Below are 13,973 nucleotides of genomic sequence, written 5' to 3' on the forward strand. Positions count from 1 at the left end.
CCCTATACAGTGCACTACTTTTGACCAGTAGTGCACTATATGGGGAATAGGGTGCCATTTGGGCCACATTCCATGTCTCTGAAAGGAGAGACTGTGAGGGAACAGAACAGGAAGAGATGAGGGAGGTCAGGAGGTCGGCAGCTGGACGGCCCAGTCACATTGTGTGTGTGTGTGTGTGTTTCGAATGGATAGAGACGAGAGTGGAATCTCTCTGGCCTAGTGCCTAGAATGGGAGAAAAGGCTTTGATTCGAACGATACCAGGAAGTGTACTGTACATGGGAGCCAACCAACATGAAGTCAACTGTTCCAAATGGTTCCATTCAGTTCCAGCCATCCACTGGAGGTTCCTTCTGGCTCCCAGAGCACATCCATAACCTAGTGACAGAAACACTTCCTGGAGAATCTTAAGAGGACATTTTTGATGACATTACTGACTAAACCTTCTTCATGTTGTTCTGTCATTCTAGGCATTCTAGCGTCCTGTCCATGAGGTGTACTTGTACATCACGCTGCCTCACGCTGCAGAAACAGGCGATAGGCTCCAGCCCCTATGGGCCGTTCTGGCTCGGACAAGGCTTACTTGTGTTCTAGAGAGAGAGAACACTTTGTCCTGACTATCCGGAGAGAAGACGAGCGGGACTTAATATCAGAACAGATGGAGGTCATTTTACAAATGCATTTTGAAGAACAGTATTTTTGATACAAATGATTTTATTTAGGTGATAATATACAAAACAAATGAGGAATTTAGGGAAAATGAAGCCATTATTTAACAGTGCATGGTAGTAAAACACTGCATACTATGGAATCACATCCAAATCAATTCCACAGCTTCATGTTACACATTCAAAGACATAACAAAAAGCCACAATGGTAGAAACTTAAACAAACCATCAGTGGCGGACAAATCATCAGTATCATGACAGGGGAATTGGTGGAAGTCTGTCTGTAGATGTGATTGGTGAGTTAAAGTCCTTCTGCAGCTGTTATTGGTCAGTTGAAGTCGGGGGCAGTGACCAGTATGGGAGTCGAGGGAACATCTTGATTGAGAGACTGGAAGAGAGAAAGAAAGAAAAAGGGAGAGTAGAAAAATAGATTAACGAATGTGAAGGAACATTTTACATTGACTTCAAGTGTCCCTGGCGGTAATTTCCACGGCACTACTCTATTGTCACTACTCTATTGTCACTACTCTATTGTCACTACTCTATTGCCACTACTCTATTGTCACTACTCTATTGCCACTACTCTATTGCCACTACTCTATTGTCACTACTCTATTGCCACTACTCTATTGCCACTACTCTATTGCCACTACTCTATTGCCACTACTCTATTGCCACTACTCTATTGCCACTACTCTATTGCCACTACTCTATTGTCACTACTCTATTGCCACTACTCTATTGTCACTACTCTATTGCCACTACTCTATTGTCACTACTCTATTGCCACTACTCTATTGTCACTACTCTATTGCCTCTACTCTATTGTCACTACTCTATTGTCACTACTCTATTGCCACTACTCTATTGCCTGCCCTGTGGCATCCTCTGTGTATTTACACAATCTTGTAAACATTTTATTTGTACGGTAAAAATCTCTCTGAAAAAATAGGCGTTGTTTTTATCCCCCTTTAATTTTGTTTGGATTCTGTCTTGAAATATTATACCTCATTGCCAGCACTCTTGTTTTCAATATGGCAAGCATATGTTGTGATCATAAACAATAGACATATAATAATAACATTTAGACTGAACATACCCGCAAATAAATCCAAGTTAAAAAATGTAAATATCTATTTCCACCACATCCTGTGATGAATATGATCATGGTTATTCAGCAATAATACCCCAAATAATAATGAATATTACAGTGATAAACAAAATATTAAAGGGGAAGTATTTTACCATTTTTTACATTTTATTTTATTCAACCTTTATTTAACTAGGCAAGTCAGTTACTAACAAATTCTTATTTACAATGACGGCCTAGGTGGTTCGATGGTTCCTAACCCGGAAAGTAGCCTATGGGCCAGGAGACACTGTAATCTGTAATCTGCATGTACTCTACACACACACATACACATTGTAATGTTGTGGTAGTGTGGACTTTATATTGTACATTTGCAGAAATAGAGTAATAATGTATTTTATGATGTATTGTTTTATTTATGATGTAGGCTGTTATGTTTTACTGTGGTGTAATTGTTTAAACCCTGTTTGGACCCCAGGAAGAGTAGCTGCAGAATGGGGATCCTAATAAATACTACATATATAATGTACATGGTAATCTTGTAATCTACAACTGTTTATTGAATCAAATACTAAAGTTCCCCTTTAATGTATTTTCCTGTCCGTCTTACTGAGTATGGTCCGAAACTCCTCCTCTTTTTGTACAGGATGTAAGAGAGTGTTGAGGAGATGGTGATCTGGATGATGGTGAAGAGAAGGAGGGACGACTTTACTCCATAACTGAACACCTGAGGTAAAGAGAGAGAGAGAGAGCTAAAGTTAAACTGAGAGCAAGTAATTTGTAAGAACATTTGTCACACATCATTTGTAATATTGCATTGTGACAAAACAGATCATTTGAATATGAGAGATTTATAATTTCAGATTAAATATAATTTCTCAATGAGTCATAGACATGATGCATTACAAACACATTGGGGTAACAACATACAGTACCAGTTAAAAGTTTGGACACACCTACTCATTCAAGGGTTTTTCTTTATTTTTTACTATTTTCTACATTGCAGAATAATAGTGAAGACATCAAAACTATGACATAACACATATGGAATCATCTAGTAACCAAAAAAGGGTTAAACAAATCAAAATATATTTTATATTCTAGATTCTTCAAAGTAGCCACCCTTTTGCCTTGATAACAGCTTTGCACACTGTTGGCATTCTCTCAACCAGCTTCATGAGGAATGCTTTTCCAACAGTCTTGAAGGAGTTCCCACATATGCTGAGCACATGTTGGCTGCTTTTCCTTCACTCTGCAGTCCAACTCATCCCAAACCATCTCAATTGGGTTGAGGTCAGGTGATTGTGGAGGTCAGGTCATCTGATGCAGCATTCCATCACTCTCCTTCTTGATCAAATAGCCGTTACACAGCCTGGAGGTTTGTTGGGTCATTGTCCTGTTGAAAAACAAATGATAGTCCCACTAAGCGCAAACCAGATGGGATGGCATATCGCTGCAGAATGCTGTGGTAGCCATGCTGGGTAAGTGTGCCTTGAATTCTAAATAAATCACAGACAGTGTCACCCGCAAAGCACCATCACACCTCCTCCATGCTTCACTGTGGGAACCACACATGTGGAGATCATTTGTTCACCTACTCTGCGCCTCACAAAGACAAGGCAGTTGGAACCAAAAATCTCAAATTTGGAATCATCAGACCAAAGGACAAATTTCAACCGGTATAATGTCCATTGCTCGTGTTTCTTGGCCCAAGCAAGTCTCTTCTTATTATTGATGTTCTTTAATAGTGTTTTCTTTGCAAAAATTCGACCATCACATCAAATCAAATATTATTGGTCACATACATGTGTTTAGCAGATGTTATTGCGGGTGTAGCGAAATGCTTGTGTTTATAGTACAACAGTGCAGTAATATCTAACAAGTAATATCTAAATATTTCACAACATATATCCAATACACACAAATCTAAGTAAAGGAATGGAATTAACAATATATATAAATATATGGATGAGCCATGTCAGAGCGGCATAGACTAAGATACAGTAGAATAGAATAGAATACATTATATACAGTTGAAGTCGGAAGTTTACATACACCTTAGACAAATACATTTAAATTCAGTTTTTTACAATTCCTGACATTTAATACTAGTAAAAATTCCCTGTCTTAGGTCAGTTAGGATCACCACTTTATTTTAAGAATGTGAAATGTCAGAATAATATAAGAGAGAATGATTTATTTCAGCTTTTATTTATTTAATCACATTCCCAGTTGGTCAGAAGTTTACATACACTCAATTACATTACATTACATTTACATTTAAGTCATTTAGCAGACGCTCTTATCCAGAGCGACTTACAAATTGGTGAATTCACCTTCTGACATCCAGTGGAACAGCCACTTTACAATAGTGCATCTAAATCATTAAGGGGGGGTGAGAAGGATTACTTATCCTATCCTAGGTATTCCTTGAAGAGGTGGGGTTTCAGGTGTCTCCGGAAGGTGGTGATTGACTCCGCTGTCCTGGCGTCGTGAGGGAGTTTGTTCCACCATTGGGGGCCAGAGCAGCGAACAGTTTTGACTGGGCTGAGCGGGAACTGTACTTCCTCAGTGGTAGGGAGGCGAGCAGGCCAGAGGTGGATGAATGCAGTGCCCTTGTTTGGGTGTAGGGCCTGATCAGAGCCTGGAGGTACTGCGGTGCCGTTCCCCTCACAGCTCCGTAGGCAAGCACCATGGTCTTGTAGCGGATGCGAGCTTCAACTAGAAGCCAGTGGAGAGAGCGGAGGAGCGGGGTGACGTGAGAGAACTTGGGAAGGTTGAACACCAGACGGGCTGCGGCGTTCTGGATGAGTTGTAGGGGTTTAATGGCACAGGCAGGGAGCCCAGCCAACAGCGAGTTGCAGTAATCCAGACGGGAGATGACAAGTGCCTGGATTAGGACCTGCGCCGCTTCCTGTGTGAGGCAGGGTCGTACTCTGCGGATGTTGTAGAGCATGAACCTACAGGAACGGGCCACCGCCATGATGTTGGTTGAGAACGACAGGGTGTTGTCCAGGATCACGCCAAGGTTCTTAGCGCTCTGGGAGGAGGACACAATGGAGTTGTCAACCGTGATGGCGAGATCATGGAACGGGCAGTCCTTCCCCGGGAGGAAGAGCAGCTCCGTCTTGCCGAGGTTCAGCTTGAGGTGGTGATCCGTCATCCACACTGATATGTCTGCCAGACATGCAGAGATGCGATTCGCCACCTGGTCATCAGAAGGGGGAAAGGAGAAGATTAATTGTGTGTCGTCTGCATAGCAATGATAGGAGAGACCATGTGAGGTTATGACAGAGCCAAGTGACTTGGTGTATAGCGAGAATAGGAGAGGGCCTAGAACAGAGCCCTGGGGGACACCAGTGGTGAGAGCGCGTGGCGAGGAGACAGATTCTCGCCACGCCACCTGGTAGGAGCGACCTGTCAGGTAGGACGCAATCCAAGCGTGGGCCGCGCCGGAGATGCCCAACTCGGAGAGGGTGGAGAGGAGGATCTGATGGTTCACAGTATCGAAGGCAGCCGATAGGTCTAGAAGGATGAGAGCAGAGGAGAGAGAGTTAGCTTTAGCAGTGCGGAGCGCCTCCGTGATACAGAGAAGAGCAGTCTCAGTTGAATGACTAGTCTTGAAACCTGACTGATTTGGATCAAGAAGGTCATTCTGAGAGAGATAGCGGGAGAGCTGGCCAAGGACGGCACGTTCAAGAGTTTTGGAGAGAAAAGAAAGAAGGGATACTGGTCTGTAGTTGTTGACATCGGAGGGATCGAGTGTAGGTTTTTTCAGAAGGGGTGCAACTCTCGCTCTCTTGAAGACGGAAGGGACGTAGCCAGCGGTCAGGGATGAGTTGATGAGCGAGGTGAGGTAAGGGAGAAGGTCTCCGGAAATGGTCTGGAGAAGAGAGGAGGGGATAGGGTCAAGCGGGCAGGTTGTTGGGCGGCCGGCCGTCACAAGAAGCGAGATTTCATCTGGAGAGAGAGGGGAGAAAGAGGTCAGAGCACAGGGTAGGGCAGTGTGAGCAGAACCAGCGGTGTCGTTTGACTTAGCAAACGAGGATCGGATGTCGTTGACCTTCTTTTCAAAATGGTTGACGAAGTCATCTGCAGAGAGGGAGGAGGGGGAGGGGGAGGAGGATTCAGGAGGGAGGAGAAGGTGGCAAAGAGCTTCCTAGGGTTAGAGGCAGATGCTTGGAATTTAGAGTGGTAGAAAGTGGCTTTAGCAGCAGAGACAGAGGAGGAAAATGTAGAGAGGAGGGAGTGAAAGGATGCCAGGTCCACAGGGAGGCGAGTTTTCCTCCATTTCCGCTCGGCTGCCCGGAGCTCTGTTCTGTGAGCTCGCAATGAGTCGTCGAGCCACGGAGCGGGAGGGGAGGACCGAGCCGGCCTGGAGGATAGGGGACATAGAGAGTCAAAGGATGCAGAAAGGGAAGAGAGGAGGGTTGAGGAGGCAGAATCAGGAGATAGGTTGGAGAAGGTATGAGCAGAGGGAAGAGATGATAGGATGGAAGAGGAGAGAGTAGCGGGGGAGAGAGAGCGAAGGTTGGGACGGCGCGATACCATCCGAGTAGGGGCAGTGTGGGAAGTGTTGGATGAGAGCGAGAGGGAAAAGGATACAAGGTAGTGGTCGGAGACTTGGAGGGGAGTTGCAATGAGGTTAGTGGAAGAACAGCATCTAGTAAAGATGAGGTCGAGCGTATTGCCTGCCTAGTAGGGGGGGAAGGTGACAGGGTGAAGTCAAAAGAGGAGAGGAGTGGAAAGAAGGAGGCAGAGAGGAATGAGTCAAGGGTAGACGTGGGGAGGTTAAAGTCGCCCAGGACTGTGAGAGGTGAGCTGTCCTCAGGAAAGGAGCTTATCAAGGCATCAAGCTCATTGATGAACTCTCCGAGGGAACCTGGAGGGCGATAAATGATAAGGATGTTAAGCTTGAAAGGGCTGGTAACTGTGACAGCGTGGAATTCAAAGGAGGCGATAGACAGATGGGTAAGGGGAGAGAGAGAGAATGACCACTTGGGAGAGATGAGGATCCCTGTGCCACCACCCCGCTGACCAGAAGCTCTCGGGGTGTGCGAGAACACGTGGGCGGACGAAGAGAGAGCAGTAGGAGTAGCAGTGTTATCTGTGGTGATCCATGTTTCCGTCAGTGCCAAGAAGTCGAGGGACTGGAGGGAGGCATAGGCTGAGATGAACTCTGCCTTGTTGGCCGCAGATCGGCAGTTCCAGAGGCTACCGGAGACCTGGAACTCCACGTGGGTCGTGCGCGCTGGGACCACCAGATTAGGGTGGCCGCGGCCACGCGGTGTGGAGCGTTTGTATGGTCTGTGCAGAGAGGAGAGAACAGGGATAGATAGACACATAGTTGACAGGCTACAGAAGAGGCTACGCTAATGCAAAGGAGATTGGAATGACAAGTGGACTACACGTCTCGAATGTTCAGAAAGTTAAGCTTATGTAGCAAGAATCTTATTGACTAAAATGATTGAAATGATACAGTACTGCTGGAGTAGGCTAGCTGGCAGTGGCTGCGATGTTGACACTACACTAATCAAGTCGTTCCGTCGAGTGCAATAGTTTCTACAGTGCTGCTATTCGGGGGCTAGCTGGCTAGCTAGCAGTGTTGATTGTGTTACGTTACGTTAAAAGAACGACAATAGCTGGCTAGCTAACCTAGAAAATCGCTCTAGGCTACACAATTGTCTTAGATACAAAGACGGCTATGTAGCTAGCTAGCTACGATCAAACAAATCAAACCGTTGTACTGTAATAGTTTCTACAGTGCTGCTATTCGGGGGCTAGCTGGCTAGCTAGCAGTGTTGATTGCGTTACGTTACGTTAAAAGAACGACAATAGCTGGCTAGCTAACCTAGAAAATCGCTCTAGACTACACAATTGTCTTAGATACAAAGACGGCTATGTAGCTAGCTAGCTACGATCAAACAAATCAGACCGTTGTACTGTAATGAAGTGAAATGAAAATGTGATACTACCTGTGGAGCGACGCGGAATGTTGACCGGGTAGTTGAAGTTCAATTCGGTAGAGGTTGGCTAGCTGTTGGCTAGCTAGCTAGCAGCATCTCCTACGTTAAGGACGACAAATAGCTGGCTAGCTAACCTCGGTAAATTAAGATAATCACTCTAAGTCTACACACTCTAAACTACACAATTATCTTGGATACGAAGACAGCGAAGACAACTATGTAGCTAGCTGACACTACGCTAATCGAGTCGTCCAGTTGAGTGTAATAGTTTCTACAGTGCTGGTGGACAGTGGACGTTAGCTAGCTGCTTAGCTAGCTGCTGGGCAGATAGCAGTGTAGACTACGTTAGGACGACGAAATACGATAATTATGCAATTATCTTTGATACAAAGACGGCTATGTAGCTAGCTAAGAAGAAATTGCTAAGATTAGAAAAAATCAAACCGTTGTACTATAATGAAATGTAATGAAAAATGTAATGAAAAGTTATACTACCTGCGGACCGAAGTGTAGATGCGACCGCTCGCTCCAACCCGGAACCGGATAGTGTATTTGGTAGCTATCATTGCCTTTAAATTGTTTAACTTGGGTCAAACGTTTCGGGTAGCCTTCCACAACTTTCCCACAATCGGTTTGGGTGAATTTTAGCCCATTCTTCCTCACAGAGCTGGTGTAACTGAGTCAGGTTTGTAGGCCTCCTTGCTCGCACACACTTATTCAGTTCTGCCCACAAATGTTCTATAGGATTGAAGTCAGGGCTTTGTGATGGCCACTCCAATAACTTGACTTTGTTGTCCAGAAGCCATTTTGCCACAACTTTGGAAGTATGCTTGGGGTCACTTTCCATTTGCAAGACCCATTTGCGACCAAGCTTTAAGCTTTAACTTCCTGACTGAAACAAGTCTCTTATTTTTATTACCTCTGCAGCAGAGGTAACTCTGAGTCTTCCTTTCCTGTGGCGGTCCTCATGAGAGCCAATTTCTTCATAGCGCATGATGGTTTTTTGTGACTGAACTTGAAGAAATGTTCTGTATTGACTGACCTTCATGTCAGTCAATAATGATGGAATGTTGTTTCTCTTTGCTTATTTGAGCTGTTCTTGCCATAATATGGAATTGGTCTTTTACCAAATAGAGCTATCTTCTGTATACCAATCCTACCTTATCACAATACAACTGATTGGCTCAAACACATTAAGAAGGAAAGAAATTCTGCAAATGAACTTTTAACAAGGCTCACCTGTTAATTTAAAAGCATTCCAGGTGACTACCTCATGAAGTTGGTTGAGAGAATGCCAAGAGTGTGCAAAGCTGTCAACAAGGAAAAGGGTGGCTACTTTGAAGAATCTCAAATATATTTTGATTTGTTTAACACTTTTTTGGTTACTACATGAATCCATATGTGTGATTTCATAGTTTTGATGTCTTCACTATTATTCTACAATGTAGAAAATAGTAAAAATAAAGAAAAACCCTTGAACGGGTAGGTGTGTCCAAACTTTTGACTGATACTGGATACTGGCGACACACACACACACACACAAACAGACCAATGATGAAAGAGGTACTAACGGTGGCATAGTGCTGGTGGTTACATTCATACTCCTGCCTGTCGTGTATTGCGGGGTCGTTACACGGTGCCTCTGGGTTGTTGTGGAGATCAATGAAGTAGATGATAAGGGCCAGGAGAGAAACCAAAATGGCCACCAGTGTCACCACCATACACACACCCATCTAGAAGGACGGAGGGAGAGAGAAAGAGAGAGAGAGAGAGGGAGGAAGAGATTTGTACATCGTTACAACACTGTATATATACGTAATATGACATTTGTAATGTCTTTATTGTTTTGAAACTTCTGTATGTGTCATGTTTGCTGTTCATTTTTGTTTATTTTACTTCTGTATATTATCCACCTCAAATGCTTTGGCAATGTTAACACATGTTTCCCATGCCAATAAATCCCCTTGAATTGAATTGATAGGGGTGGGAGTCAGGGGCCAGACCTCATTGATTATGGTGTACATTTTTAGAATGTAGTGTGTGTGTGTGTGTGTGTGTGTGTGTGTGTGTGTGTGTGTGTGTGTGTGTGTGTGTGTGTGTGTGTGTGTGTGTGTGTGTGTGTGTGTGTGTGTGTGTGTGTGTGTGTGTGTGTGTGTGTGTCTATCTGTGATAAATTGAAAATCTGAGGCTCGCACCCGACCCACAAATAAATAAATAAATGCGCTGTAGGCTAGAGTCAGAGATGGCAGAATTGTTTTTGACCGGGAGTGCTGGATTTTTTTGTGTGCCTATTTTAGATATGTTTCTGCTTATAATTTTGCTAGGCTATTTGTGAGTCAACTTGTCTATTATTGGATACATGCAGCTTCTCTTCTGTCATTATATGTTTCCTAGAAAAACGAAATAAACCCTTACCCACCAGAATCTGTTTGACCAGTTGTAAGGAAATTGAAAGCTGTGAAAATGGCCCAACATGTTTCTGATAAGATTTGAGTTTGGCTTGGATGCGTATTTATGTGGTTGAAATACTATCAGCTTTTATGACGCTGATAGATCGCAGCTCTACAGCCGGTCCCTGACTGTGCATATTCACATTCTCTCAAGATTCTGAAATAAATAATATTTCTCTACTCCTGTTCCCGAGTCAAAATGTACATTTGGTGTATAATTTTACCCTAGAAATGCTTAATTTTGCAGGAGTTAATATTAAGGCTATGTGAGAGGTTAGTGTACCAGTTTCAATTAAACCCACGTGAACAGTAGGCTATAGTTCCCTTGACGTGTCACAGGCCTATTTGACGTCCCCATCTTGTGACTGACGTATAGCGATTCGTAATCTTCACACATAATATATGCACTGTTATCATCCTCTTTTACCACTTCACCAAATCTTTCCCAACATTACTTTTATGGCCCTCCCGTCTCTGTATTTTCAACTCTCTATTTCGCAGCTTTTTCTTATTGAATTAAACTCCATTATTGTCCTTTTTGCCTCAGTGGTTCGATGTGTTCTCAAAAGCGTTTGGCGTGTAGGCTATTTGGCGCGCGTAAAGTTAGGCCCCAAAGTTTAGGCTTTCTCACTAATGCCAAAAACATGAAAGAAAACCCTAAATGTAGTCTATAGGCCTAGATATAATTATGTATTATTTTCTCTTTATTCAACCCAACTGCCACCTACCCGCCCTCCATTTGCATAATATTTCATAACCCTAAACCAATGATGTATATATAAACACTAGATGATAAGGGGCACTGTTTTGAACCCACCGTGCCTCCATCTTGGCACCGCAACACCATTGTAAAAATATATATATTTTGGAAGCTATTGCCATGTTTATTCTATTACAGACACCTTAATGCATACTTTTAAATGATACGATATGAGCTAAACATACAAATAAAGCAATATCTAAAAACATTTTCCTTAAAGTATAATTTTTCGAAAGTATTAATGTTACTGTCCCCACTAAAACAACAAAAATACTTAAATACATCCAATTTTGTCCTTGAAACATTTAAATGAAATAATGTCGAATTCCATTCAATCCTATAGCTGGTTCATTCAGCCATCCCTATGCGAAAAATGAACACCGACAATAAGGTCAGAGGTTAACACAGGCTTAGGAAATCTTATAAGTTTTGTTCTATGAGATGATAGGAGTCAGTTAACATGACCTTTATGAATTATGAAGCCTTTAATATGAAGTGCTTAATGTGCTTTTTTTCAATTACATAAATTCTTCAAAATTCACAAAAGGTGATGTTAGCTGATGAAGATTATCTCATAGAACTAAACGTACAAGATCTGCTAAGCCTGTGTTTACTACAAACCTTATTTTGGGCGTTTAATAACCTCTATGGGATCGGTGTCCCTAAATCGGGACTCAATATGCGATAATGTGACTAGAATGACGTTGTAAACAACAGCCAACTTTCCAGGACATAGACATGTCTTATTGTTAATCTAACCGCAGTGTCCAATTTACAGTAGCTATTAAAGTGAAAAAATACCATGCTATTGTTTGAGGATAGCTTTCATTGTAAAATAAGAATTTGTTCTTAACTGACTTGCTTAGTTAAATAAAGGTTGAATGTACTTGAACATCCTTAAATTGACCAATTCGGCACATTTGGGCAAACTCCTGACAGAATTAATACAAAATAGTGTAGTGATGTAATTAGTCACTGGATCCGTCTGAAACGTTGCACACAAACTGCTGCCATCTTGTGGACAACGTCTAAATGACACCTAGAATCCTACTTCACTGTCTTGGCCTTTCCCTTGCATTTCAAAGATGATGCAACAATTATTTTTGAGAAACCTCTTGTTTTTTATTTCTATTATCTTTTACCAGATCTAATGTGTGATATTCTCCTACATTCATTTAATATTTCCACAAACTTCAAAGTGTTTCCATTCAAAAACTATCAAGAATATACATATCTTTGCTTCAAGTCTTGAGCTACAGGCAATTGGATTTCATTTTAGGTGGAAATTGGAAAAAAAAGCCTGCAACCCTTAAGAGGTTTTAAACAAACAAAAAAACTACAAAAACGCCATTCATTTTCCCCATAGGCTTTGTCCAATGAACCATGGCGGAGTTAGTGCCTACAAAAAGACACCATTACTATTTCTCTCTATGGAGGACTGATTTTCTGGGGAGTGCTAATATTGCCGACCAGTGGCTTCAAAGCCTCTCATTGGCCAATACATAGAATTAGCAATCCAGAGTTTATATACATCATTGCCCTAAACCTGGACGGCCCAAGGATATAACCATGGGGATTGCGGGTTATGAGATCACTCGTGTGAGTGTGTGTACGCAAGCATACCGTGTGGTGGTATTCATACTCACCGATTTCATACTGCTGTGTTTCTCCATCACTATGGCAACGACTCCTGCTGCTATGAACTAGACACAGCAGATATAAACAACTCCCAATTGTCAATCAAATATCATAAACAATGATTAAAAGAATGAGTGCATTAGCTGATAAAACAATAATGAAATTGAATGGCAACACTTTAAAAAAAAAAAGAGATAATCACAATAACAAATTTGATAAATAACTTATGTAACCATTCAGTACAGAGAGTGAGTATGAGTGAAGGTTAGGTTACTAGGTTACCGATAGGCCACTCCACCAGGGCACCCCAAAGGTCACGACCTCTGTGAACTCAGTGGAGAGGAGGGGGATGGAGTAGGACATCACCATCAACCCAATCATTATCTGGGACACCTGACATATAGATAGATAGATAGATAGATAGATAGATAGATAGATAGATAGATAGATAGATAGATAGATAGATAGATAGATAGATAGATAGATAGATAGATAGATAGATAGATAGACACACAATCACACACACAAACAGATGCAAGCACACACATACAGGCCGGTTTACTGTAAATGCACTTTGTGGGAACTGCTGGTGTAAAAAGGGTTTTAAAATATGATTGTCTTATTGACACAAACACATTAGGTTCCAGGCGTTCACCACAAATCTGACATCTTTATAGAGACAGTAAATATAATGAGTCATGTACAAATACATACTGTATTTCATTCTTGAATGCATCAGTCAAATATAATGAGAAAAAAAAACAGGACACTAAATGCACAGGGCTGAACACAACATGCAATAATAACCACCCCCTATTGTAGCATCTCCATCTATAAAAAAATAAATAAGTAAAAATAGTCTTTGACATCTGACGCTCACCCCCAAAGCCTTCGGCTCGCCTTTCTGGATGCTCTCGCGCAGAGCCTGCTGTTTGTGGGTCAGTTTATCCGAGTTGATGTCCGTGGTCACGCTCACTGACAGGTCCCTTGAGACCGACACAGCCATCCTTGCGCTCTGGAGTCCTTTGGCACTGGGGGTCCAGGAAAAGGACACACGCAATGTGTGTTCAATTGTTATGCTATTAAAGAGATTCACTTTACCAACACTTTTATTTAAATTGTGATTAATTATACAACAATAGTGAAACCTCCAGAGTGTACCGTTAAACAATCAAAATACCTATTAGGATAATCGACGCATCTTACCTTTTCCTTTCAGATATAAAAACCACTAGTATGCCTAATTCCACAAACTCAACTTCTTGTTGCCGAATCCACGAATTAGAAAAATTGATTTCGCAACATAGCCAGTCCGAGTCCGTTCCCTTAACTTTTTGTGTCTCCGCCCGTTCTTGGCACGAACGAAACATGAGTAGGATTAGCTTACTTTCACTGGTGCGAAG

General features: G+C 42.3%; 1 protein-coding gene across 2 annotated transcripts; it reads right to left on the reverse strand.

Moving 5' to 3' along the window:
• Nucleotides 1-694: 694 nt before the first annotated feature.
• Nucleotides 695-13,940, reverse strand: tmem176 (transmembrane protein 176). Of its 2 annotated transcripts, none has more exons than XM_064926213.1 (7): nucleotides 13,777-13,940; nucleotides 13,451-13,601; nucleotides 12,853-12,963; nucleotides 12,579-12,635; nucleotides 9,294-9,455; nucleotides 2,367-2,483; nucleotides 695-1,054 (listed from the first exon to the last, which is right to left on the reverse strand). In XM_064926213.1, the coding sequence occupies exons 1-7, from the start codon at nucleotides 13,938-13,940 to the stop codon at nucleotides 995-997; spliced, it is 822 nt and encodes a 273-aa protein (XP_064782285.1). In that variant the 3' UTR covers nucleotides 695-994. The 2 variants fall into 2 exon arrangements, with proteins under 2 accessions (XP_064782285.1, XP_064782284.1); XM_064926212.1 differs by having other exon boundaries at nucleotides 13,451-13,649.
• Nucleotides 13,941-13,973: the final 33 nt, after the last annotated feature.

This window comes from Oncorhynchus masou, chromosome 20, assembly GCF_036934945.1.
Source record: "Oncorhynchus masou masou isolate Uvic2021 chromosome 20, UVic_Omas_1.1, whole genome shotgun sequence".
NCBI classification, from domain to species: domain Eukaryota; kingdom Metazoa; phylum Chordata; class Actinopteri; order Salmoniformes; family Salmonidae; genus Oncorhynchus; species Oncorhynchus masou.

What these genes read in the sequence shown, in the direction of transcription:
- tmem176 (XM_064926212.1), bottom strand. Translation starts at nt 13,940, where the DNA reads ATGTTTCGTTCGTGCCAAGAACGGGCGGAGACACAAAAAGTTAAGGGA. An exon ending in ACCACCAGCACTATGCCACC is followed by an intron (nt 2,484 to 9,293) that starts GTTAGTACCTCT and finishes TCTTTACCTCAG; the next exon opens with GTGTTCAGTTATGGAGTAAA. An exon ending in GGAGTTTCGGACCATACTCA is followed by an intron (nt 1,055 to 2,366) that starts GTAAGACGGACA and finishes TCTCTCTTCCAG; the next exon opens with TCTCTCAATCAAGATGTTCC.